General features: G+C 38.0%; 2 protein-coding genes across 2 annotated transcripts in view; both read right to left on the bottom strand.

Moving 5' to 3' along the window:
• Window positions 1-3,091: 3,091 nt before the first annotated feature.
• Window positions 3,092-7,324, bottom strand: LOC139735324 (uncharacterized). Its single transcript, XM_071646077.1, has 2 exons — window positions 7,098-7,324; window positions 3,092-4,377 (listed from the first exon to the last, which is right to left on the bottom strand). Exons 1-2 carry the CDS (start codon window positions 7,213-7,215, stop codon window positions 3,800-3,802), a joined length of 696 nt encoding a protein of 231 aa, XP_071502178.1. The 5' UTR covers window positions 7,216-7,324; the 3' UTR covers window positions 3,092-3,799.
• The window catches only part of LOC139735016 (neurexin-3-like), a 113,620-nt gene continuing 97,055 nt past the window's right edge, over window positions 7,282-23,846 (bottom strand). The window contains exons 8-14 of the mRNA XM_071645793.1: window positions 18,149-18,475; window positions 11,705-12,469; window positions 11,086-11,205; window positions 10,253-10,431; window positions 9,434-9,605; window positions 8,205-8,572; window positions 7,282-7,299 (exon numbers count right to left, since the gene is read on the bottom strand). Coding sequence (XP_071501894.1) covers window positions 7,282-7,299; window positions 8,205-8,572; window positions 9,434-9,605; window positions 10,253-10,431; window positions 11,086-11,205; window positions 11,705-12,469; window positions 18,149-18,475 — 1,949 coding nt within the window. The remainder of the gene's footprint in view (window positions 7,300-8,204; window positions 8,573-9,433; window positions 9,606-10,252; window positions 10,432-11,085; window positions 11,206-11,704; window positions 12,470-18,148; window positions 18,476-23,846) is intronic.

Raw genomic sequence — 23,846 nt, 5'->3', positions numbered from 1 at the left:
CACCTTTATAGAAGAAACATATTTTGATCAGTACCTTTAAGAAAAGGAGGCCCTAAACTGTCTTAGTCTTTTTGCATTCATGAAACAGAGTTTAATTTATAAAAAAAGAAAACAGTTAAAGTATGAAAGTTGGAACACAAAATAAGTCACAGTCAATCCCACAAAACAATACTTTACACTTTCTGTCAAATATAGATACCTCTGTCTCCCTGTCCGGTGATATATTCTTCGGCTAATATATTTCACAATACTAAATACATATCTGTATGTACATTACATAAGTCGGTTTATTTTTCATAGCAGATCCAATATAAATCCTGCTGCTTCTAATACTCAAGCTAAGACTTCTATCTCTACGGAACATGTCATATAACTGATATTTATAACGGAATGCTTTAGAGGTCCAATTTACACCATAAGTATTTTTTTTCTTTACAAAATAGAACAACATAATCTTCAATAATCGCGTCTCGTAATAAACAGCTGGAACAACAGCAAATTCAATTTCATTTTTTTTTTTAAATTGCACCCGGCAATTCAGATTGTCTGAGCCTTGAACTAATTAGTTACTTTTTGATAAGCATGCTGAGAGAATTGGACACAAACAGATGACTGAAAGTAATGAACAAAATACTGCATATTCTATCATACACTTTAACAAATTCATAAACTGTGAAAGATACTCGTTTCTTTTTTCTTCTTTTTTTTATCATGCATATACTATGCATTTACAAAGTAGACATGAATATTGGATAACAGCAAAGCACAAGAGGTAAAGTCGGGGAACTTGTCATAAATGGCCGAAAAGCAGAAAATGCACAGTCTACAAAAGTTGTTACATCTGGAAAAAATGTCAGTTCATGCCTAGCTGTGCCCACTAGTGATATTGTAGCTTAGGAAACCAATAAAAAAACAAAACACATCCAGAATTTAACTTTCTGAATAATTTGGTTTTTGGAAGTCAGATATACTAGACAATGGAGCTCTATTTCAACATGCATTCTGAAGTTATTATAGCATTGTCTTAAAAAGAAAGAAAAGAGTGTGCCTTGATGTTTGTGCCTTTCTTACTGCCAATTGATTAACTAAATGGTTATATCATTGTCCACTTATCAAATTTGATAATTTAGAATAAATTCTGGTACATATCTTGCTATCAAATGCAAACTATCTGGATTCTTTCCACAGGTGGCAGAAGGAAAAACATCCAATGGCTTAAGGTAAATGCAAATACACCATTTTCACCAGTCGATGTCAGATCAGAAGATAGCAATGACCTAACAGAAAATTGGAATTGAAAATTGGGACAATACACTCAGAGATGCACATGATTTTAACCTACTATCTACAAATGGTGCTTCATAAGTGACTTTTGTTGTTGTTGTTGAATGGGAAGTGATACCTTAAGCTCACATCAATCACTCAAGCTCACATTACATGGGAGCAAAAGAGCGTGAAGGAGAATTGAAGTCAAACATCTTGTAGCACCAGAGAAAGCCATCAACAAGACATATATATAGCTATTCTATGTACACAATCTGCCAGAATAATTTTCTAATTTGATTGCGGGAAACCTGAACAGAACAAGTAAACAGTGGATGTACTAGTCGGTCACACCCACACGGAGCTTTTCAAGTGCAACAGGACTCTGGTCACATGACCAAGTCTCCTTGGACCTACCGTAAGTCCCTAAACGCACAGGGTCCTTCTCATGAGACAGTACGTAGGGATTGACAAACACTTGAGACTTATTAATATTCCAGAAATAGTCTCACAAATGATAGTAGATACAAATGGTTGTACATTACTGACACATATATGCAGGGGTTGACACCAACTTTTTTTCCCCCTCTGGTGGCCCATTCAGGCCATTAATATCTCTAAATTTCAAATTTTGGTGGCCTGAAATAAAAAGGAGAAGAAAATGAATTGACCAGAAATAAAAAGGAACCAAAACAATCCATTTCAAATCTGAAGTTGATCAAGCCACCAAAAGATAAACCTTTTTTGATATCTGTTGGCCGGACATCAATTTTTAATGAGCTGTAAGACCACTGCTAGTGTCGAGCCCCTGAATATGTGTAGGGTGCCTACTGTACTGTTTTCATCATTTTCCATTCCAATGGGCCAATCCGTGTTCAGTCTTATTTGTCATCGATGTCTACATCATTATGTCATCATCTGATGAACTACTTGTTTAAAGACAAATATTACAAATGACATACCTGCTTACTGCAGAAGAAGACACCATCATACATACACACACACATACACACATTCACATTAAAAACAGAAAAAATGGGCACACACTTTTTTTTTGTGTACAGCATGCATCTCAAGAACTCTTTGCAACCAAACACAAACAACCAAACACTATTATTCTTCATTAATTGGCCAAACACTGATACCTTCAAGAACTGTTGAGTACACGACTTATCGTTGTGCTATTTGTTCAAATACACAAATTACATGAAACTACAACTGTTAGAGTGATGTCTATTCCATGGACTCTTACTTTTCTTTCTCAGATGAACACAAATTCAAAGAAAACTGATATGAATTCTTGGTCAAGACCCAGGATTAGCAACAATGCTGCCAAAAAAAGAGAAAAAGAATAGAAATACTCATAGCTGTAGTTTCAAAGTTCTCTCGTTAGACAGGATTAGTAGAGTACACTTCTAACACTCATCAAACACGATTAGCCCATGCAAAGATTTCCCACAAACCTGATGATATTCTGTCAAACTTGCAACAGCTACCATGTAAGTCTTTTGCTCGGTGTGCAGAATGAGATGCATGTGGTAATTCACAGACCAGTGACAATGCTCACATGTTTGACATATTAAATACACGCGCAGGCATACAGTACTTGAGCCGTGAACATTGTCATTGCAAGGCAAGCATGTAGCTTACGATATGCATGCTGCTTCCCCTAGTCAAAGTGTCCATGTATTTCTACACCCTTCTGTTTCATTCAGACACAATACAAAAACAGTCAGGTGATTTGAATGGATTTCGCACAGCACGTTATTTGTACTACTACAGGCGTGAAGAATCTTCTCATCACAGCACATCAACTTTAACTTTTATCCTCTGCTGGGTTGGGGTTGAAAGCCCTCCTTACCGAAGTCCCTTGGACGTAAACAATCTGGAATATGTACCACACACGAGGTATTAAAGACAAAAGGTCTTCTGGACCATCTCGCCCAATATCAGGTCAAAGGAACTCATGATCATATCAAACTAGAACTCGTAATCACTAGCATAAGAAATAACATACTTCTTAAGCACAACCTATTCACAGAGGGAATATACAGTGTACAGGTACGTCGTTGGTGCATTCATCATTCTTCTGCAGGCATCAAATCACTCACCAATTACATAATTGAAATCACAGCTGAAGTGAAATTACAGATGGGGAACTTATTCATTACCTGTAGGCTCATCATAGGAAATGTTTGCAATACACAAATACACTGGCAAGATTGGTAAAATTAATTTTATACACATACTGGTTGTTCGTGCAAGGAACAGCGTCGTTGCCATAACCTGGTACACAAGTTACATATCAGTATATAAAAATTAGGAGGCCGATGTCCCTTACACACACACACGCACACACACACTGGCTGAGTACATGTAGTTTGGATTTCAATACCTCATCATAACTATGGTGTTTCAGTCCTTTTTTTTTCTCTCTCTCATCAAATATACAAAAAGAAGACTGCAGCTAAATGTAATAAAACAATTAAACCATAGGAGATCTATCTATATCATTACCATCTACATACACCTACTGCTAGACATACCATTCTTTTGTTGCATACTCTGGGGGTAATGAAGGTTTTGGTTTCGTGGGTAGTGTACCGTTCGTGGCAGTTTGTGGTAATAGCGCGGTGCGTGTCGCTTCGTAGTCATAGTTGCGGCTCTCATTGATCTGGTAAGAGCCCTCGTTCTGATTCTTGAACTTGTAAATGGCGAGGATGATTAGGACAAAGATGATGGCTGCGCCCGCAACCGAGCCGACAACCAGTCCAGCCTCGCCAAGAAAGTCAAAACCATTGTTGTTCTTGGTCGTCTCTTGCCTTGGCGTTACTCCAACACTGATGGAATTTTCGTCGCCTGTGGTTCCGCCCTTGGTCTTAACCGTGGTGAAAGTGAACTCCTTCGTCGGTCTGGGGCTGGCCGGGTCGGCCCCCGAGGCAGTCATACAGTCCTCGTCGTCGTCGTTGCAGCTGGCCACGCCCGATCCCTGCTCGGTGCTGGACGGGGGCAGGGGGTTCACTGAGATGGATGACCCCGAGTCAGGCGTGGTAGGGGAAGGCTTGACGGGCGAGGACGTGCCGGCTGTTATCTCGGGACCAAAGATGTCGTCATCTATCGTGAGATGAAGAATGGAAGTAAATCAATATTTTTGTGACTGAGTGATAAGAAAAAAAAGAAGGGCACATTGCTGGATTTCCGGGCTTAGATAAACTCTTTGCTTCATCCTTCTTACGCTGCATCTTGTTATATCAGTTTTCAATCCACTGGCTCCCTTTTGAACTGAACAGCATCATGGATGACAAATATTTACACTCATATCACTATTTTGACACATACCTGTCTTTTGCACTTTTCCTATTTTTTTAGGACATATAATCTACATGTGGAATAAAGGAACTTAACTGTTCAAAACAAGATATTTGACACATATCTACTGGTTAATTTCAATTCTTCTTAGAGTGAAATTTTCAAACCTCACTATATCTATCTGTCTAGTTCTCATCTTAGGGACAGATGTGATTATATCATGGCTAAGAACTAAAGAAAATATACCCATAATCCACTACCACTTCATCAGTAAAGGACATGCACACTGCCTGGATGTGATGTCACAGCTCTAGTGTAAAATGAAACAAGCGACAGATGTCGTAGCAATGAATGTTATGAATGACACATTTATGAAGCGTTCACAAGAAGATTTGAATGAGCACAAGTGGGTCATACGTGATGTCAGTACAAAAGTCAGTGTACAGAAGTGGCACCATATCAATTCAGAAGCATGCACAAGAATTTACAACACTCTTTTGTCTCTTGACACTGGCATGGCCTATACAATGAAATACTGTATATGCCATATATTTTTTATTTTTACAAATTTTGTGAGTCAGGTGCTCTTCACGAATTTTAAAACACAAAAAAATATTAATTCTGATCTTGACTTGAATGGGACGTGCACATGCACATTCCTCTGTTCAATGCGGTACTCCAAGACTGCAAATTCATCCACTCGCAAAAATTATCAGGAAGTCCCGATCTGGAAAAATTACACTCACTAAATACATGGAATATACAGTAACCAAAAAACCATGAATTCAGAAAATACCACAATGTGTGAAACATTCTTCACATGTTAAACTTACAATGTTTTATACATGGCAAGTCACATTGATGTAACACAGCAAGATGAAATTGAAGGCAAAGAATACTGACACACAGATACCAGCTGCAATTTTTACTATTCATATTCTTTCTGAAACATCATGTAACTAGATCTACACAACAACTTCTCTGATTTTATCTCCAAGAAGTGGAATTACTCCAATACCCTACGGGTAACTCCCAGCTACCCCCCTAAAGAGAAAGACAGACTACTGGTGTTTGTATTGAAGGAAAAGATTCACCAACACTGTGTTCACAACAGAGACAAAGAAAGAGTAGAATCCTTATCTGTTCTCCACCCATGCTGTTAGTGCTAAGAACTCATGTTAAAGAAACACTTTACAGAAACACTGGCCACAATATCTATTGAAACAAAAATACAAAATTCAAATATGAATGGCAGGTAACTTTACCTCTAGTGGTAACTGAAAAGTCATAAGGTTACAGCAGACAAAAAGGGAATTACGATCATATAATAACATTGATAACAAAATGTAGTGGCATTGGACCAATATCCTTGAGGTTTTTTTTTTTTCATAGATCACCTCAAATTCTTCTACAGAAAGTGGTAAATATCACTGAGTGCAAAGCAATATACATGATGTAAAGGGCCTAGGAGGAGAAACAGGCTTTTGTGGGTGAAAACTATTGCATAAACTTGATGAGTATCAATTGCACCGTGTCATTTGTAGCAAAAGGAATGCTTGAAATCAATGACTTTTGAAAATGCTCTCGACACTCCAACAAAAGATAAAATTTAAAAAAAGGAAATTTTAGGATTATCTTTAAAAAAGAAAGAAAGATGGCTGTTTCAAATTATTGAAGAAGCCTGTAGGAATACCACTGACTGTCTTTGGGGGCCATGCAAATTTCTATCACGGGAGTAATAAGAACTGGCCAACATGGGAATTACCGATAAAACAACCAGTTTCAGGGGAGAAACTGCTCATTTGAGAAATCATTATTTTATTATGATTGAGGAGGCAAGTGAACATGCATTTGCTACTTGTATCCACTTTTCCCAATTATTCTCTGTACAAGACTCTTTTTGTTCAGTCTACTCTGAATACATTCTTGATGTTCTTGTGTTGTGCATGCTTTGGTGCATACTTTTGGAGCATGATGCATGTTCATTTGATAGCTGCAGCCACAAATGCATTTAACATCCTTGAATGCAGACCAGCATGGCGAGTATGGCATATGCAAATATGGCATTGAACAAAATCATGGTAAACTATGATACCCCAGTATCACAATTCGACATGCAAACCTCTTTTAATAACTTTTGCTTCTCATAAAAAGCATTTCACTGCTCTTCCAACACATTGAATTATGTTCAGGGGCAGATCCAGGAATTCCGTAAAGGATAGGCGCCTTTGCAAAATTAAAGGGGGGGGCACACGCACCCCCCCCCATTTTTTTCTTTTTATTTCTTTTGTTTTAACCAAAAATAAAGAGGGGGCGTGCGCCCTGTGCGCACCTCTCTGGATCCGCCACTGATGTTTCTGATATAAGTCGGGTTCACTTTTTTATATTCCTTTCTTTTGAATTCTACAAAGCTTGAACATGAAAACTTTCATTTTTTCAAATATGAGTTAAAAGGATAAAAGAACAAAGATCTCATAAAGATATAATATACCTAAAAAAGTCTTTTCTCAACCATTAACGCTCACCTCTGTTCTGACTTGTACAATCTTCATCATCCTCTGACAGGCATCCTGACCCAGGTACAAAGATGATGTCTGAATTATCAGTCTGGTACTCTCCATCGGATGTCGGTGCTATAGACATTGTGATCTGGTGAGTGGGGTATATAAAACTTGGATTACAGACTGCGTTTGTGTTGCTGTATCAATCCTAAATCATGGGATAAACCTTCATCCAAGACACAGGAATGTTAGCAATTTAAGGAAATCACCGACAAGTGTTTCTTTGACAAATTTATATGAAAATATTTGTGAATTTGAGCAGCTTCGACTCTTCCATATACATAGACATATGATCATCAAATACAAATCCTACATATCAAGAAGGCTCATGGCTGAACTGATGAAAATTGACACCAATATTACAGTCTTGTTTTTGCATCCATCCTAACACTCATCATCAAATTTTGCCTCTGTGTATCAGGTCAATTGAGATCCCCTCCAAGAAGGAATAATTCAGTCTCACTGCCTGTTTGTAAGGTCCAATGTTATTATGGCCATATGTTGCTGGTTTTCAATATGACAGGTCCTGGTTGTTTCTACTAATTACTGCAAAGAGACAAAAGTTTTGAGCCTGATGATTACGACAGCTGAAATCTTAATGCTGCTTGATCATTCAGTTGATTATCATCTGTTGTAACATATACAGCCTTGAAGCCTGAAAGAAAAAGGTAGAGGTATGTTTAGTTTCTTTATCATGAAACTCTTTAAGAACTCTTGAACATAACACAGTTGTCAGTGAGGCAGACGAGAACATCTGATTTTAGGACTCTTGTCTCAGCATGGTGATAAAAAAAAAGCAAACAAACCCAGCAACACCAAAGAATGGGTGTTTTGTACTCTACTTTTAATTTCTCTAGAGGAAAGTCAGTGGTATCTAAAAGGGTGGTGGCCCACAGTTTGTTAACTTTAACCTGCAGTTGCCACTTAAGTCAAAATGGAATACTTTGAAACAAAACTGTTAGAGTTAAGCAGAGATCATGTTAAATGATAGTTGAACATCAGAATAGATTTGCCAAGAATTTTTCTAAATACAAATCTGAATGTCTTTAATAAACCCCACTGTCTGCCAACCTTTGTGGGTGAGGTGTGATCAGTGTTTGGGGTACTCTCTGGTTCCCTGACAGGGGGTAGGACCGGTGTTCTCCTGGTGGTAGTGGTGCTGACAGCTCCTCCTCCTCCCCCTCCGGTGGTCGGAAGAGGTGTGCTGTAGATGATGCTCGCTGGATCTTCCACCCGTATGACGTTCCCGTCCATCTGGATGCGGGCGTCGTCTGACGCAGCAATGTCTAGGATGCGCATGTCGTTGTAGGAGAGGCCGGACATCATGCCCTCAAAGGGCGGAGAAGGCACCGATCGCCGCCGTCGTCTCCGCCTGGCACTACCGCTCCGCCCACCAAGACTGACCACTGCCTGGTCATCAAAGAAAGTAGACTGCTTGCCTGGAGACATTAACAAAAGAAACAAGACAACCTAAATGTGATGCGTTCTAGTCTTCTACCAGTGAATGATATATACCAAGTGACTTTTACCCTCTTGCCCTGATGTAGTTGCAGACATCAAAGCTCAGGAATTTGTAAAATGGGATTACATGGCTGAAAAATAAGAAGTTTGATATTCATTCAAGAAAAATTTGATAACTATTCTTGCTCCTGACTGAATTTAATCAAAGCATATTTTGAAGACTGAAACACTTTGTCAACATAAAGGATAATCCTGTGGCACTTTGAATTTGTTCATTGCCCTTAGATATCTATTTTATGACCACTTGAGAACATCCCAAATTCAAACCCATTGTCCGAACTGTGTTTATCTGGTGGATAGCCCATTTACTGTGTCTACTGTAGGTTTGGAAATTAAGTAGTACAAATTCAATGGAAAACATTAAGTCTTGGAAGTTCGATAATAACAAAGAAAAAAAATCAGTGTTTCACAAGTTGATCAGGCTTTTGTGGTGATAAATTGCATGTAACATATCAGGATTTTTAAAAAAGAAAAACTACACCTAATGGACGAAACCTTTCACACTGACAAACACCTTCACATCTGAAGAAAACCATTCACCCAATACAAACTAAAAAAAGATCACTCAACTGACACTACTACCTACCAGTCTCAAACCAGTAAACCAAATTCCAAGAAAGAAACACCAGAGTTCCTATGCCTCAGAGGTCAACCTCCCCTTTAAAGTTGCTATCCCAAGACACATTGTGCAAGTCTGGTATCTAGAGCATCAGCAACTTTATTCACAGGGTAGGATGGATGGGTGAGAGGGGGGGGGGGGAAACCCCCCTCATCTTTACCTCTGGGAATCTTGGTGATCTGTGCGTACTGATCCACCTGCAGTGTGGCGTTCGCTCCTGTCCGAGAGAAGTGGATGACGTGATACACACCGTCATTAATCCTATTCCTGCCATCGCTGATGGTGTGGTCTCCGGAGCCAAAGTTGTATACTATCCACAGGTAGCCATTAACCTGATAGGAAAAAGGGGGAAAAAAAACAACATCCAATTTATATCTGTATGGACCTTCTTTCAAAGTGCATAATTTCAAAATGCATTTGGAGCTCTACTGAGGGAAAACTGCACCACGAAAATCAATATAAATTTGGGAAATATGAATGGAAAACAAACCTACACTACTCATTGATTGATTGAAAATTAAGATGTTTGCTCCACCAGTCTTAATATGGCAAAGTGTAGAAAAGGAGCATAGAGGTTCAACTATCACAATGAATCAATGTATACACATCTCTGACCATGAAAGTAAAAAGATAGACACATATTCACAAAACCAATGTAGCATGCAGTGAGTTGTTTCATTGTTAAGAGCTTTACTCTCCATATTCATTTAAGGATATACACATATTAAAGTCAAATCGCAATCATAGCTCGGTAATATATTATGATCACATTGATAAACTGATGGTTACATTGTACTAGCATGGACCAAATCGGATATACCCAAGTCTACTTGGGTATATTCTATTTAATTTCCATCCTATGAGGTTGAAGCAGAAACTATCTCCCACAAAATAGGCACATATTACGATAAAATTATGAATCTACCCATCTACTGAGCCAACAATTGAGCTACTGCCACGGAAAAATACTGCAGCATACCAGTTCCATCTCTATGTAGTCATCGGATGTTGCACTGTCTATGCGAGCGATGATGGCCGTGGCTGACCTCGTGGACACGCCCAGACTCAGGTCGTCGTGATCTGTCCGCAGCCACTGGCTCTCTGGGAGCTGAAGAGAGATGAGACCTCCTCCGCTGCCGAACATAAATGAAGTACTCACTGCAGCAAAGAAAGTAATAATGATAACAGTATTATATGGTTTGTACCTTCCAGGGTAGAGACTCTTCAGTGTCAGTTCTGCTCTATAGTTTCAGAGGACACTGCGATTATCTCATTACCAGCGGGTACCCCATATGTACACCTGGGTCAAGAAGGGACATCGCACATTACACAAAAATTATCTTGTCCAAAGTCAGACAGCTTCGCAGGGATCAAACTCAGGGACCTCTGTTTGAAAGTAGCCTATATACTTATATGTCTTTGATTATCAATGGCATATCACTCATTTATTCATTAATCTATATATATGGCGATGTGTGCCCAGGTTGATCCTGTTTGCCATTGCCACTGCTGGTAAAAAAGGATAAACCACAAGTGTAGCTTTGATCCTTGACCCTTCACGCAGAACCCTGCCCAGATGGTCAGTTCTCCCCTATACTAATAAATAACATTCCTTGGACCCACATACTTAAAACAGCAATGAAAGAATTAAAGGTTTGAGGTTTGCTTGCTTATTCAAAATAGAGTCATTCACTCATTCAAATCAAAACACTGCTTAAGTTAATATTTTGTCACACATCAGGGGTGGGATAGAAAAGTGTGAAGAACACATCCCTTCCTTGTACAATCCTGCCAAAGTTTTAATCCACAAACCTTCAGAACAGTTGGTCCCTGTAAAGCTTGTTGTCCGACAGTCACAGCTGTAGCCATTCCAGCCTGGGATACACTGACCTCCGTTGGCACACACGTCCGTTCGGCACATGTCTCCATTATCTATGACATGAAAATGAAAGGCGTGTACATCAAAGTATATGAAAACACTAACCTGAATGGAACGTCTTTGTCAATCAGCACAGATATCCTGTAACGAATGGTGAGTGATCATGGTAGGACTGTCTGCTCAATTCTCCATAGTGTGTACTTTCTTTCTATCATTTTGATAGGTTATGAAAGCTTTTTTGAAAAATATTCTTGGTAAAACTTCTTTAATTTTTTTTTTTTGAAGGTGGGCGAGAATGAACCAAGCCCAAAGTGAGTATATAGGTAAGTAACAAAAGTGAACTAGTGTTTGATTAATGTTGCCACTATTAAAGGGATCAATGATGGCTTGAAAGCAAGTAACCATGGGACAATGGCTTTCAGTCCAATCCAACTGACTAGGCATTGGAAATAAAGTGCCTTACTCAGAGGCACAAACTACTGCTGCCAGCAGACTCCCATCAATAATGGTCAAGAATACGGACTCACATGGGGGTCACTTAAAATGTCTTACCTTCACACCCCTTCACTAGATCCTCCTTGTCCTCAATGCTAATGGCTGTATCAAACAGATCCTTCCTCCTGCCGTTGATTTCTAGGGATGCAAAACACCCCTGGTAACCAACCCGGGCCTCTACCCCCTCGGGCAGGAGGTCGTAGTTCTCAGACTCCACCCCGCCCACGTACAGGTTCTCAGTCAGGTCCAGATGCCTTGCGATGGCGGACGGACCGGCGATGCTGGTCGAGTCGTCCACCTGCAGGACATGCCGCTCCCTGCTGTCTCTCGAGATTGAGACCTCGTGCCACTTGTTGTCGTTCAGCTTGTGCGCGGTCGTCACGTGCATCTTGACAGACCCCGCCCCCATGTTGAAGGCGTACTGAATCTGGCCGCCAACAAGTCCCACGGAGACAAAATCGGTGTCGTCGCCCTCGCTGTAGAGCAGGAGGCCATTCGGCTCTGTCGTCTTGAAGTGGAAGAAGAGCGAAAGGGCGGGGTAAGAATCGGGCGTCTCTAGCTGACAGAAGACCTCCTTTGTCCGGAATGTGAAGGGGTTGATGACCTCTCGCTGGCTCATGCGCTCCCCGAACGTGGCGTTGAGCCTGACGTTGTCCAGCGGTCGGGCGCGGGCCATGTCGAAATAGGGCTGGTTGTTGTACAGGAATTGCTCCATGTGTCCCACAAAGTTGATGGGAGGGTTGGACATGCTGTCCCTGTTGGTTAAGCCACCCACCTCAATGTAATGGTAGTCCAGCACACCACTCTGGAAGTTTTCTCTCACTGTAAGGATGAAATGGTCAGATGTTCACTGGAGACCTCCGACACACATATCTGTGTGTCGGCATAGAAAAACTCAATTCACTATCATCACTCTGTTTCCTATCATGCAGTGCTTTTGTGAAGGTGAATGTGCTTTGATTGAAAGTATTGACGGAAGTATTGTTATATCGTGGAACAAGCACAAACAAAACTGCTGTTTTGCTTGCCACATTAGCCAGCTGAACTATTAATGGAATGTAGTTAAGCATGCAAAATGTTTTGGTAAGTTTGAGAAAATAACACAGAAGGAGAAAAAAACAATTTTAGAGTGCTATCGAAATTAAAGTAAAGTGTAGTTTGGTGCATACAAGTAAATAGCAAATTGGCAATATGACTACAATCAAAATGTGTAAGACGTGTTATCAAAAATTAGTAAAATGTTTGAAATGAGAAACAGCAAAGATAAGATTGATGTCACTTGAGCTGAAATGCAGAATAGATGAGAGACACTAAATGATCTAAAATACTCTCGGCATCAGAACACTACTATGTAGTGCTTCTTCTTCTTAGATTATGAAGGAAATTGTAGTTCATGTAACAGGCAAAGAAGGAAGCTGATGTGCCAAGCTGGAAAATATGTGAGAACGACCTGAATCCAGTAATGCAGTCTTAATAGTTTGCTTCATCAATAGATTGAAAAAAAAAAAAACAACAAGAGAAAATTCATTCGGAGGCGGAAGGGGTAAAAATAGATAAATAGATTGATAGACAAACAGGTTGACAGGTAGATAGAGCAACGGATAGATAGATTGAAAGACTGGTAGACAGATAGACAGGTTCAAAGATTGATGGACAAGTAGAAGACTTATATTTGAAGAAAGATTGATAGATAGAAAACGAGATCAATACATACTTCCAAAGATGATGTTCATCGATTGATAGAGAGATACACGCATTGATAGACTTACACACAGGTATTTACGTAGATAGATAGACAGACTGAGAGACAGATACATTCATAGAGAGATAGATAGGTGGATAGATAGATAGATAGATAGAGAAGAACAGAATGTACATTGTAATCTATGTTTTGCTCTGGAAAAGAATGAAGTAAGAGGCAGGCTCTTGGGGGAAAAGGTGGAGACTAAAATTTGATGGTAGTCAGGCAGGCAACGCATACTCACCTCTATAAGATATGTTAAAAGCTGGGAGAGAAGAAGGTTGCCCCCGTGACACACATGACAGAGATAGAGAAAGAGGTTAAAGAGTGCCAAGAAGGTCAGAGTTCAAAGGTCGGAAAAGAAGTGTGAAAATTGAAGAGTGGATCATCATACCCATTTCAGGGCAAGATGTGTATTTTTGTTAATGTGGTTGTGTTTTGATAGTAGTTTGTCATTAGAAAGAGAGAAGAGAAGGAGTTGTTGAAAAGAGAGAGAGAGGAAAAATGGCCGGAGAGTAGAGGTCGAGTAAGGTCATGATGAATGGCAGGCAGGAGCATGGTGTGGAAGAAAGACATATTTGAGTGCAAAAACAAGAGAGAAAGAGAGAGAAAAAGTAGGTGTAAAGACAGAGTTCCTTGTATTAGAAAAATGAGCCACCTTTAATTCAGAGTCGATGCATCAATGAATGATTCAATTTTAATTTCAATCAGAATTTTCATTCAGAAAGTAACATGTTCACACCCGACTGTAAAAGGAGACTGTTTTCGTTTTTCTTTTCTTTTCTAATACAAGGAACTCTTGCATGAATCAGAAATAATGAACTTCTAGCGTAGCTTGTTTGGTTTGTTTGGCTAATTATTAAATCAGAGAAAAAAGAGAAACTTCAGAGCATTGGCACAAGCCACAGTGACAAAACTTTTTTCTTCTTTTGCTAATTTGTTTGAGGGAGTTATAGAAAAGAAAGGAGCAGCTTTTGATTCCTTTATCTATTCAACTTTTCTTTATGAAAGGAGGGCAGCATCCATTTGGTTTAATGAAAAGAATGGGAAATGATTGATGGAAAGTGAAATGTGTAGAAAATGAAGGTTTTATCAATTTTTATTTTCTCCCCAGCATCATCCTATCAATGAACTCTGGCATTTCTTACAAAAAAAAGAGGACATTGTAAAAGTCAGACATCATATTATGCTCAGAATATTTGGATAGTCTACGCCAATTTCAATGCCAGCATAGAATGCACGTGATGTGATATGATACCGTAATATCAAGACTAGGTATTGGATCATACATAGCCCACCAAACGCCCACATCAAACTGAATATCTATTGCCAGAATCCTGACTACAACTTTGATGCTTTGTATTTTTTTTGACAGTCAAAACAATATCTATGCATACTTTTGGAAATATGCCTGTAAAAGACGAGATATCACAACAAATGTGAGATTTGATTCAGCATGCCGGTATGATTGACAATTTGAATAAATGCACACCACACAGATATGACTCTGAATATTAATTCCAAGCAGTGTTAGTAGTGTTAGTAGCCATACAAAGTTTTATCGTGTGTCTCATGCCTCATGCCATGTCATCGTAATACGGAATGAGGACGACTCGAATAAACCATTTGCACTTCCAAAAAATAAGATTAATGAATCACACAGAAAATCAGAAGTCAAGGAGAAAAAACAGAGCAGTGGGAGGAGGATGCATGCAAAGCGATATATATGGCGCAAAACTCGGCAAAACAAAATTATCGAAAATAGGGCGCTTGAAAAATCAGAGCATGAACCGTTCACGTACATGCACCATGCAAGTGACATGCCGAATGTGCTCTTAACGGTGTTACCTCATGTACAGTGTTATGATGAAGAGTGCTAGTTAAAAGTGTGTGTGTATATCTCTATACTTCATTCGTACCACACGTCCGACCGCTAAGTCGGACTATAGTCGCCAAGGCAAAACATAAATAGGCGCGTCATTTGCATTTCTCGGACCCGACAAGGTCTCCATTCATGAATCAACCGAACTGAAAGAAACGCAAGGTCTGACTTGATAAAAATCGTCAGAAGACATGCCTCATTAGTAAAGGTATAACAAAAGAATGTAAGTTCCATTCATAAGTATCCAAAGACAGGAGGAAAAAAAGGGAATTGGAAACCTATTTGTGAATTTCTCCTTTCCACCTCATCATGGGGAGTTGAATTTGTCGCATGAGGCACTGTTACTGATTATTTAAAGTGATAAAAGAAATGACAAAAAATAATAAACATCATACATAGAAAGCTATTTTATTTTCATGGAATAAACATACTTGAACTCCCACTCTGATACCATGAGCAACACCAAACCACGAAAAATATCTCAATAGATTATAACAATCAAATCACTAGTGACGAGGCTGTTCAACTGAACATTGCGATCCATGAATGGACAAATTCATTTTAGTGCAAGAAGCTTTGAAATGTGGTTACTCGCTGGGTATCAAAGTGGGATTCCTAATACTAGCAGAGTGTTAGTAGACCATACAGAGTTTGTTTCTTCAATGGAATAAATGTTAGTACACATATACTGTAGATGAATACATATGAAACTATATATAAATGTATATATATAAACAACACACACCTCTTAAAATAGACTGAAAACATAACCATGATGAAAATCTTCAAAGAAACAGCACACATTGCAGTACGTCGATGACTTGATTACAAACGGGTCATGTAAAAATATTCTACCTGGAATTAGGTCTGACTATATTTGTAAATATTGTGGAGCTGGATGTCACTACAAAATATAATTAACTTATCAATACCCTAAGGATTTTTTTTTTTTCATTTTGTGTGGTCTTATTCTTAAAGAGTCAGCATTTATAGCATTTTCTTTAAAGCTCCTCTGGTATGAAGACATGATTTTGGTCTCAACATGTAAATGGTTTCACCAAATCCTTCTACTCATGTCAAATATCTCAATTTATATTAATTTACTTCATTACCACAATAGTAGTCCATAACCTACACTTAGAAGGTTCCAAACAGAGGGTTTATGTGCTGGTGACTTTTCTATCATCAAGACCTGGATGATTAACACAATTTTGTTTTGTTTCTTTTTTTTTATTCATAAGGCTGACTGCAGATCTACAGAGCAATTCTATCACAGTTCACAACAGGCATGTTTGCCCAATACATTGTATCACATCTGGTATTTATGATGTAACAGCAAACAAGTAGAATTCCTGACAATACTTTGCTGAAATATCAGGACAGATGTATATCAAAAGAGATGTTCAGAGGAGGTCAACAGATAAGTACCAACGACTGGCACAGTTTAGAGCAAAAATGAACGGGGGGCAGACTGCAGGGTTCTAAGCATTGCTACATTTTGCAAGATGCAGGAAATAAATTCAATGAATAGATGGAGAATATCATAGTTCACAGAGAGTACATGGAAATACAGAAATGAAACCAACAAGGGGGCGGGAAGTAATATGGCATCATTTACAAAATAAACGACATAGTCCCAAGAATGTTGACGGCATGTATATAGAGAGTTTGTCTGACAGAAAGAAATCAGTGGTTAACAATTCACACAAAGTAAAAAGTCATGAAGAGAGAGTGACTGAGATTGCTTATGAAAAAAAAATCCTTTTGTTGCTGTTTTTGGTTTATAGGAGGGGATAAAAGCAGGGTAATGAAATTCTTAAAATACTCCTTATTTCCTTATATACAGGGTGCAACTAATCACTCAAGTGTATCTAAGATCCCATTTATCATTTATGATGAAGAGTAAACATAACTCTGCATAAGTATAAAAAGTCAAAGCAAAATCTCTTTTTTGTTTTGGGTTTATTGGAAGGAATAAAAGCAGGGTAATGAAACTTCTTTAAAAAAAAAATCTTCATATCCTTATACCTGGTATAACTAATCACTGGAGTGTATCTAACACCCATATTATCATTTATGATGAAGAGTCAACATAGCTCTACATAAGGACAAAAAGTCACTACACTTTCAACATTTTTGTTTGAGTCAAGGTTGGGTTTCAAGTATTTCGAGATCTTCATTTCGTTCATTCTCAATGTTACTCTTTTTAATACAAAAATCATAATTCTAGACTCAACAAGCATTGCACAAAAGACTGAGTTGTTTGCCTTTTCTGCAAAAAAAGGGGCAAGGCAAGCTGAAAGAAAGAAAAAAAAAGGGGGGTAAAGACATGATATATATTAAGTTGTTGAAATACATCCAGGCATCAGATTGTATGAAAAATAAAGTTTTATTACTTTTGGGAAGAGGAAGAGGTGTGGGGGAATGGCAAAGTATTGATTGATGACTCCAAAGAAGAAATAATGAAACATGACACAAACTGTAGGCAAAGATCAAGGTGATGGAGAATACCAGATTATTCAAGAGCTGAGATTAATTGAAAGATAGGCAAACAGATCGATAGCTGGAAAGACTTTCAGATCTACATTGGATAGACTTATGAAAAATAAAGGGACAGATGACACAGAAACTGGAGACGGATCCAATTGTGATTGAGTGAGGAAGGCAAGTCTACATCAGACAGGAAAGAACTCTTGAGAGAGGAGAGAAAAAGTTGCAATGTAATAAAGGCAAGATAGTTTGAGAAGGCTTGTAGATGGTACTCTCGTCTGTGAAACGAGCACACAATATCAGACCATCAGAAGCAGAAGGTCAGTTATGACTTCTGGTGCAAGAGAGATACAATGCGTGTCGCCTCGCCACGTCACAAGGTCTTTACCTTCTGCTCTATCAACGTTGTCGACGGTCACCATGAGATGATCGTCTTGCCGCTGGACATGGACTGCATGCCACTTGTTGTCATCCAGGCTGTGTCCAGCGGTAATGGTCGTCTGGCCCATGCCGTAGTTGGTGAGCACGCGGATCTCGCCCTGCGAGAGCTCCACCATGAGCACGTCGATGACGCTGTCGGAGGACGTGGCCACGAGGAGGCCGTCCGGGAAGCGGGTGCGGAAGCGCAGGAAAATGTCCTCCACCTTGCTGCGCGAGTTGGTCGGCACTGTGATGCGCATGTACTGGTTACCATTGAACGACAGTCGTGCAACTTCTGCATCGTCACGGTGTAGATTTTTCAGGGACGTGAAAGAGGGAAACAAAATTGATGAGAATAAATCATGAGTGCAAAAGAACAAAAACCTGAAGCCATGATGCATCTAGAAAACACATAATAGTTTGACTTCCATGTTGATAAATCTAGAAAAAGAAAAAGAACATTATACTCTCAGTGCTGGGTTAACTTTTTGCTTGCATAATTTGCACTATGTATTGCCTTTTGTTTGATAAGTGATCAACTGAATTGAATTAAATTGAATTGAAAAGTCACTGGGGTATGTGCAATCATTCTACATCTAGTCATAACCCTGTGCTCCACATTCACTTGCTTCTAGATCTTTATTCTTTGAAAATATAAAACTCGTGAGGCAAGCAACTGAGTATATGATAATAGCTTGAGAGGATGACACTGCAACAACTCATGACAGCTTGCCCATCAACTTTGAACAATTACCTAGACTGGAGCCTAGAAATTCCCAATAACATTCCTTTTTTTTTTTCAACTGCCCATGATGGCCTCATCTCTTACTCTTTTGAGCCACATACTAAACCAGACTTAAATGAGATTATTCATAACCCAGCTAAGACCTCTCTGATCTTGTGGATAAATGTTGTGATTATGATTGGGTCAACAGAACACTTGAGGTATTTGTAAAAAAACTATTTCAGTGATGCTTTCCAAACTTTTCTATGTTCAAAGGCGTCATTCTTTTGTAGTATTAGGTAGAGATATTTAACCAAGGAAATAGAAATGTAATGAAAAAAATAATGAGTACAGAATTAATAGGTAGATTGATAGATAGATAGATAGACAGATAGATAGATAGAAAGACAGATAGATAGATAGATAGACAGATAGATAGATAGATAGATAGATAGACAGATAGATAGACAGACAGATAGATAGATAGACAGATAGATAGATAGACAGATAGACAGATAGATAGATAGACAGATAGATAGATAGATAGATAGACAGATAGATAGACAGATAGATAGATAGACAGAGAGAGAGAAGAAATAATGACTTTGATAAAACATAGTATGAAGCTACTGTGGATGACAAACGAGGAAGACATAGTGTTATCACTACCAATTATGAGAAAGATATTAAGATGAACTGCTCGCAAATACTGTGAAAGAAATATATATACACGAGAACATTTTGTGCGGAAAGGTTTGAACCATTATTATTTAAAAGGTTCTCCCCCAAAAATTTATTAATTTGAATGAAAAAAAAAAGTGATAGAGATCATGGAAAATACAAAGAAATGTGTGTAAAACAAGAGTGAAAATGACACCAAAGTCCCATGAAGCTTAATAACAGATGGGCAAGACAAGAAAAAAAATAGTGATGGGATGCAAACAACAATTACTGTGCTGAATTTATGGAAAGTTTGTGTGTAAAGAAAGGAACATTATCAATGAAAAGAAAACATGTAGTCATTATTTGGAAAGACAGTATATATTTCATTTCATTTCCACAAACAACAAAATATACACACCATGTAAATATACATGTATCAATGGATATATGTACATATGTATGCATATTCTTTTATATACATGTATGTGTGATTTTTTTGTATCAGTGCAAAAATGTCCATCTGTATGTGAATGTGTATGCATGCAAGCATCTGTGTATCTATGTAGGTGTGTAAATATGTACTTATGTAACATATACAAGATACGATACAAACATACAAAATAACACATTAACCGGAGGGCCAAACCCCAAAAAGTCGCTTACTTAACGAGTGAGTTGCACTCTCTCTACAAATTAAGTAGACCATGCTTATTTTCAAGTTTTTATTGTAACAAACAACATTCCACTGGTCTACCTCAAAAAATTTGTTGCGAAAGCCTCCAAATCCAAGATGGCGTCCAAGATGGCCGCCATATATACTGAATTCGTTATTTGAAAGATAGAATTTGATTGAAACATCAGACTTCAACAAATTTGATGTCATATGAAAGAGAATAAAATTTTCTACAAGTTGATACCATTTTTGTGGGTTATTGTGATAACTGGATTGAGATTTTAAGGAAAAAACACTCAATTTTTGATATTTTTCTGAAAAAAGGAAAATCATAAAAATGCTTGATTCAGGAATAATGCACAGAAAAACTGAAGGATTATCTTGAAACGTTTCAAGAATTTTGTGTGACATATAATTAATATTTGGAGAAAATTAGGGGTCAGTACCATTTTTGGTTCAGGAGTTATAATGTCCCAAACTTGAAAACTCACTACGTAAAAATGGCCACTTTAGTTGTGACCAAGACCGTGTTGGTCATAAAAAAGTCTGCGCGCGCCAAGACTACTACACGCACCACTGGCACTGGCGCTTGTAGCAGTGCCAGTGGTGCGTGTAGTAGTCGTGGCAAACGCAGACTTTTGTTTGAAAAACAAGGGTTTGTGCCTGCAAACTAACTTTTCATACCAAGTGGTAGCTCAGGTGACGCTGATTGCTATTATTTCAAAGTAGATTGTTCTGAAGCAGATGAGATGAAGCAAAAAATATCTTTCAAATAGAGGTAGAAGCTTGAAACACTAACCTTGCTATAGAAAGTTTAAAACAAAATTTTGATCAATCACTCAAAAAATTCAAAATTGCAGGCCATCAAAGCTGACATAGTGTATTGCGCCAAAGTAAATGTATCATTTCGATTTTGATACAATTTTGTCTGTTTTGCTGTCTATTTATATGGTTTTTATATATTCTGAACATTTTAATGGTATTTCAAACCATCTTAGGTTTTTAATGGGACATTTTTCAGAATGTACCATGAATATTTCTCTAAAAAGTAAGAATAAAATAAAATTGAAAATGTTTATGAAAACCATGCAGAAATTAAAATCTTTCCCATAATATAATCAATATTTGGAGAAAATTAGGGGTCAGTATTGTATTTGGTTCAGGAGTTATAATGTCTAAAACTTGAAATCCAATTTTACATAATATATATTTGCACGCATCTGTTCCCAAAGACGTCACAGAGGGTCAAATCCAAGATCGTGCTTACTTTTCGAGTTCCACTCTCTCTATAAACAAGACCACACATAATATTAAGTATACTAAGCAATGTTCCGTAAGTGCACCTCAGTAGATTTGTTGCAAAAACCTCCAAAGTACAGATGCGGTCCGATAGGGCCGCCATTTTTATTGAATTTAACATTTCAAACATAAAATTTGATAGAGACATTGGATTGCAACAAATTTGATGTCATATGAAGGAGAGCAAAACTTCCTAAAAGTTGATACCACTTTAGCTGTGTATTGTGATAAACTCGGGGGGGGGGGGGGGGGTGTTGTTTGCTTCTCTCTTTTTTTTTTGGGGGGGGGAATACATATTTTTAAATTGTATTGAAAAAAAGGAAGAAATGTAAAAATGCATGATTTAATATTTATCAAAGAAGAACTGAAGAATTGTTTTGAAACCTGCGATTGAGATTGAGATTAACTAAGATTGAGACATAATTCATATTTCTGGAATTCAATCATACACTGTTGACAAGTTAACATCTAAAACTTGAAAAAAATATATTTATGCATTATAAATTTTGCATACAATGTGTTTATATGGTCGCATGTAATATTGTTATGGTCTAGTGACTTGCAAGTACCTGCAAACTAACTTTTCATGCCAAGTGGTAGGTGACCCTGGTCGCTATTACTGTAGCATTTCATCATAGTAGATTGTTCTGAGGCAGATAAGAATGAACAGAAAGTATTTTCCAGAAAGAGATAGGAGCTTGGAATTTGGCACAAATTTTGCCAATGTGTAATATTTAGCGATAAAAATAGTATCCACACAAAATTCAAGATGGCGGTAATTAATCGAGGTTGTCGTTCAAGGCATTATTTACCATTAGTGCACGTAAAACAAAAACCCAGCTTTACTTAATTCCTCAAACTAGTTCTAAACTGTGAGTTGGGGATAGAACAACTAATGTACAAACTTAAATCAGTATAATTAATGCTAAATATTGTTAGATATACTAAATAGATCTGATAAGAATGTCTTTTTATATACTAAATTGTTAACAGTTATCATGGTTATGGTTTCTTGAAAAGAAATGGTGTTATCTCCGTATGTTTTAGGCTTTATTATAATTTTTTTACATGGTAGAATGTTTTGTGATACAACTAACCTGCACATATAAATCGAATGTGATATCTCTCCCAATGGTAAACAATACCTTTAGTGTGTTGCGTGAAAGTTAAATCTCAACTTATAACTTGATATATTTTGTTCAATCTTCTTATATTGCTGTCTATTACATGTTTCTATACATCCGAACGATATTGTACTAGTGTAAACCATATTGAGGGTCTTTTTTTTGGCGGGGGGTGGAGCTCATTCCAGTGTTTGGGTAAGGCCCAATCTTTGATAAAAAAGAAATGCTTCTGTATCAAAGATATGCTTTTTTACGACTCTGCTGTTGTGGAAACGTGAATGATGATGGTATAATATGTGTAATGATGTCTGATCCGCAGATGTCCTTGAAAGCCCTTCTGATCCGAACCCTCCCCCCCCCCCAAAAAAAAAAAAAAAAATCCGACATGGCGGCAATTTCTCAACTTTGCTCTTGAATGTATTGTGCGAAATTACTTTTTCAGTATATTGTTCGAATAAAATTGTCCAAATTGATTATACGTGCTGTATATTCACATTTACAAATAAGCATGCTGAAACTGTATTTACTGTTATCAGATTTTTCTTACATTGTTGTTAGGCTGATTTCATGTGGGTTATAGTGTCACAATTGATCTGAACTTATGCCATTGGTAGATGCTTTCCCATAATATAGATATCAGGATCACTCGAGAGTGAAAATGTTCATTTTCATTCATTTTAGAGTGACCTCGGGGATCACTCAAAGAGTGACGAGTGATCCCTAAGGCAGGGCTCGACACTAACGGTGGTCCGGTGGCCCAGGGCCACCAAAAACGCACGCCGGGCCACCAAAATGTCAGAAATGAAGAATTTGGTGGCCTGATCGGGCCACCAAAAAAGGTCAGATATTTGCCTTTGGGCCACCAAAAATAAAAGTTAGTGTGGGGCCCTGCCTAAGGTCACTCTAAAATGAGTGAAAATGAACATTTTCACTCAAAAGTCACTCCAATTTCTGTTATTCACTCCTCACATCAAAAGTAAAAACTTCCACTCGATTTGTTTTTTCTTTTTCGGAGAGTAGAATATCACTGGTTTTAAAAATGTGTCCATAAAAACCTAAGACGGTTTAAGATAGCGCAACAGACAAAATTGTATCAAAATCGAAATAATACATTTAATTTGGCGCAATGCACTATGTCAACTTTGATGGTTGTCATCTTGATTTTTTTTTGAGCGGTTGATCT

This window comes from Diadema antillarum, unplaced genomic scaffold, assembly GCF_040938485.1.
Source record: "Diadema antillarum isolate AM-2024a unplaced genomic scaffold, OU_Dant_1.0 scf00000027, whole genome shotgun sequence".
NCBI classification, from domain to species: Eukaryota; Metazoa; Echinodermata; class Echinoidea; order Diadematoida; family Diadematidae; genus Diadema; species Diadema antillarum.
This window is presented reverse-complemented; position numbering and strand designations above follow the sequence as displayed.

What these genes read in the sequence shown, in the direction of transcription:
- LOC139735324 (XM_071646077.1), bottom strand. Translation starts at nt 7,215, where the DNA reads ATGTCTATAGCACCGACATCCGATGGAGAGTACCAGACTGATAATTCA. An exon ending in TTGTACAAGTCAGAACAGAG is followed by an intron (nt 4,378 to 7,097) that starts GTGAGCGTTAAT and finishes ATCTCACGATAG; the next exon opens with ATGACGACATCTTTGGTCCC.